The sequence below is a fragment of the Myotis brandtii genome, unplaced genomic scaffold, assembly GCF_000412655.1.
Source record: "Myotis brandtii unplaced genomic scaffold, ASM41265v1 scaffold138, whole genome shotgun sequence".
Taxonomy (NCBI): Eukaryota; Metazoa; Chordata; class Mammalia; order Chiroptera; family Vespertilionidae; genus Myotis; species Myotis brandtii.
The window spans coordinates 1,065,597-1,069,635 of NW_005354915.1; the positions used below are offsets into that span (position 1 = coordinate 1,065,597).

The 4,039-nt window shown below is 67.5% G+C and overlaps 1 protein-coding gene across 1 annotated transcript in view; it reads right to left on the reverse strand.

The window, feature by feature from the left end:
* Positions 1-6: 6 nt before the first annotated feature.
* The window catches only part of TTLL12 (tubulin tyrosine ligase-like family member 12), an 11,718-nt gene continuing 7,685 nt past the window's right edge, over positions 7-4,039 (reverse strand). Inside the window, exons 8-13 of the mRNA XM_014535125.1 lie at positions 3,870-4,035; positions 3,082-3,233; positions 2,749-2,830; positions 1,126-1,194; positions 472-610; positions 7-194 (exon numbers count right to left, since the gene is read on the reverse strand). Of these exons, the coding sequence (XP_014390611.1) occupies positions 43-194; positions 472-610; positions 1,126-1,194; positions 2,749-2,830; positions 3,082-3,233; positions 3,870-4,035 (760 nt within the window). The 3' untranslated portion in view covers positions 7-42. The remainder of the gene's footprint in view (positions 195-471; positions 611-1,125; positions 1,195-2,748; positions 2,831-3,081; positions 3,234-3,869; positions 4,036-4,039) is intronic.

The window sequence follows — 4,039 nt, forward strand, 5'->3', positions numbered from 1 at the left end:
CCGAGGCCGGGTCACCAGGAGCCCGCGCAGGAGGCCGGGCGCCTACACCAGCCGGGTGACGTGGCAGCCGCTGGGCTCGTCCAGGAACAAGGTGCTGAAGACGTCGTTGAAGAAGGTGGGGTGGTACCGGCAGGCGCGCTCGCAGTCCGGGTTGAAGTTCACCTCCAGGATCTGGGGCTGCATCACTCGCTGCCCTGAGGGCACAAAGCGCAGGCACCTCACTCCTGGGAGGAGCACGGGGCTCCGGCTCCTGGGCCTGGCCTGGGGCCTCCTCCTGCGCCTCCAGGAAGTGGGGTGGCCCCTCCCCCCACCCTTCCCGTTGGCTCTCCGTCCTGCAGGCTGTCGCCCCTTAACGATGGGCCTCCCCAGGCCCAGATCTCCTGGCAAAGGACCACCCAGCAGCCTGGCTACCGACGCCCCCTCTGGCCATCGGCTTGGGGTGCGTGAGGGTTGGGCGATGGGGACCCTCACCGTCTGGACGGCTGTCCCACTTCAGCATGAGGTCGATGGCGTACACGGCCCGGGACGAGGGGTAGTCGCAGAGGCCCTGGGGTGGCGGCTTAGCACACGCCGCCTGGAACAGCTCCGTGAAGGCCCCGAAGATCTCCGCCTGGGGACCGGGAGGCTGGGTCAGGGCTGCCCGGAGCGGCCCCTCCACGTGGGGTTTGCCGCCCCTTCCCAAGCCCCAGCCCCCGAAAGGCCCGAGTCACCTCGTCCTCCACCCTGTTTCTCCAGGCCTGGCCGTAGCTGCGTCTGCCCCACACCTGCCCCACACCTGCCCCTCAGTCCTGGCACCACCTGCCTGTCTCCTGCCTCGAGCCCCTGGCTCCCCTCTGCACCACGGTGTGCAGGGTGCAGGGCACCTGCCATGCTCTCCCGGGACGTGGAGGGCAGCCTGCACCTCCAGCGGAGTCCTTGCTGCCCCCTTAGGTTTGCGATTCCTGGGACAGGCAGGGCTGTGGCCGCCTGGCTGTCCCCAGGTTCCCTGAGGCCCCTCCAGGTCGCCCTCCACACCTCACACCGTCCCTTCCCTGACCTCGGTGGGAGGACAGGACATCCGAGGAGGCAGACCCCCACGTGGCCCACCACAGAGGCCTGGCCCCTCCAGCTTCGCTCAGGACTCACCTGGACGCTCCTCCAGGGGAATTCTGGGTACTGCTTCTCAAACTCAGGGATGAACTCATCGTAGTGCACCTGCGACAGACACAGGGCCCGTCACCCTCTGCCCTGCCTCCACGTGGGCCTCTGACACTCGCTGGGGTCACAGGTCAGCGCCAGCAGCTCCCCCCCCTCGGGGCACAAAGAGGAGGCAGGAGCTGGGGTCTGAGCTCTGGACACGCAGATTTACTTCTCGCAGCCTCAGTGTCTGCATCTGTGAAATGGGACGATGCTCCCTGCCCAGCAAGCGCATCTGCAGGGCTGCTGTGGGCCTCACAGGCTCAGTGCACGCGGAGGGTTCCGCAGGCTGTGAGGTCGGGACGGACTCGGCACCACCCGTGTCCGTGCGCTGGGGACAGGCCTGGGACCCGTGTCTGCAGGGCCTGGCCTGGTTCATGCTCACCAGCTCCAGGGCCCAGGGGCAGCAGCTTCTCAGGCTGAGACTTTACCCCAAACACACCTGGCAAGTCGGCTCAGGTTTCTCCCAGAAACGACCGATGGGCTGCCCGGGAGCCTGGCGCTCACGCCCTCCTGGACACGTGTCCCCACACACGGGGCGCCAGAAGAAACGGGCCCCAGGATGACACGTTCTCGATGCAGAGGGAAGACAGTTCCCCCAGCGACAATGTCCCACAGCGTCATGGGACCCAGTGAGGCTCAGGCTCCCAGGGACCAGAGGGCGGAGCCCCGGACGGGAAGAGGGACAAGAAGCAACAGCCCTGCTGGGGTGTGCGCGGCACCCGCCCTGGGGGACCTCAGGCCTGGCCCAGGGCAGCAGGCTCCAGGCTCCAGGCTCCAGTAGGGGCCATGCAGGAGGCAGCTGAGCAATGATTCTCTCTCATCATTGATGTTTCTGTCTCCCTCTCCCTTTCCCTTCTCTGAAATCAATAAAAATATGTTAAAAAAAAAAAAAGATGTGCCTCCACATTTCGGCGTGGCCCCCTGGTGGAGGGAGGAGGCCACCACAGGCCTGGGTGGGGGTGGGGGTGGGCGCTCCTGTTGCCGGAAACAGCACTAACCACCGCAGGCGAGAGGGCTTGTGGGCTAATGCACTGAGGCTGAACGGCTCCTTTCCTCCTTCCTCCGCCCAGAGCCGCCTGCTCCCGCCAGGCTGTGCCTACCTGCCCCGGTGCCACCCTGCTTCCCAGAGCTGCCAGCTCCCGCCAGGCTGTGCCTACCTGCCCCGGTGCCACCCTGCTTCCCAGAGCCACTTGCTCCCGCCAGGCTGTGCCTACCTGCCCAGGTGCGTGCTGGCCGACTGGGGCTTGCGGCACTAACCGTGGAAGGAGCTTTGCCCTGATGCCCCTTTGCTCCAGGGGCCCAGAGAGTGCGGGGCGTTCAGAGGAACCAGGCAGGGTCACAGGCCAGCAGCCACCCCCCTCCCCCGGTCCCGCGTCGGACCCTGTGCCCTGCACCTGTCTGCTCCCCTCCCCCACCCGTCCCTGTGCTCAGAGGGTCTGAATGGAAGCAGGTGGTGCTTCTGGGGGCCCGGGGCAGCCTCGGTCTCCCCATCATCTCAGAGCCGCAGGGGGGGCTGCTGAGATAACACGGGGCCAGCCTGCCTGCTCCCCGGGCCCGCCCGGCCCCTACCTGCTTCAGCACCACTTCCGGGTCGTAGTTCATGACAGTGAAATGTTTCTCGTAGTCGTCCAGGTCGTTGAGGGCGAAGGGCCTGCAGGACCAGCAGGCAGACCCTGAGTGGGTCCCGCCGGCAGGGCACCCGTTCCCGTGGCCCCCCACGGCCCCACGGGGACTCCCCAGAGCCCGTAAACGACATCACGACCCACAGGTGTGGGTGCCTGTTTTACAAGGAAGCCGACGTCCCTTACGGTGGCCCACGCGGCTTGCGGTGAAGGACTTCCCGTCCCTACAGAGAAGAGGCCCCCCCCTCGCCCCGGCCCCCGCCCGCCCAGGCTCCGTTACCTGTTGGAGAAGCGCAGCCAGAACACGTCGTACACGAACAGCCTCAGGGGCTTCACCGAGCGCAGCAGCACGATGTAGCGGACGTCGAACTTGACCCTCCCCACGTCTTCTCGAAGGAACAAGACAGGACTTTCAATGTACTTGCACACCACCTGCAGGGACAGACGCAGGCTCACGGGGGCCCACCTCACCCGGCAGAGAGCACCGGGCCTCGCCGGCTGAGGGCTCGCGCCTGCGGGCCAGCCCCACGCCGTCCCCACACCTGGAGGGGCCGCACCCGTGCCCTCCCTCCTCTGCCCTGGCAGACCCTCGTCTGGCCTGGGACGGTTTCCTTCTCTCTCCTTCGCTTTGCTTGAAGGACAAGGTCCCACCAGTTCAGGTTTTGGGAACTGAACACACATTCCCAGCCTGAAACCCACCGGCCCCCGTTCCAGGGGGGACCTGCATGGCGGTCCCGGGGCCCGCTCCCCTCGCCTCTGCCCGGGGCAAGCCCTGCGCCCTCCAGCGCCCGACCCTGCGGCTGGGTGCCCAGTCACTGCAGCGCCTCCGACCGGGGCCCCCGGGCTCCTCGCCCGGCCACCTCCTGCCAGTCGTGCGGTCATGCGTGGGGACCCTGAGGTCAGATACACCCAGGACGGCTCTGACCCGGGCGCCCTCCTCTCACCGGACTGCCACGGCGCCCCCTGCTGGCAGGGCAGGGGAAGGAGTGGGGTGTGCGCTAGACCCAGACCCCAGCTCATGGCCACCCCGGCCTGTGCACTGAGCGCCCTCGCCCACCCGGGACCCACCTTGGGGCTGCTCTCGCGGTGCCGGATGACGCTGTGGAGGCTCCTGGTGATGTGGGTGTCCAGGCTGCGCGCCAGGTTCCAGGGTTTGCAGATCCAGTGGTTGTCCTCGCCCCTGGGAGCAGAAGGGAGGCTGGGCTGCGCCCGGGGCCCCTCCCAGGCAACGGCCCTGG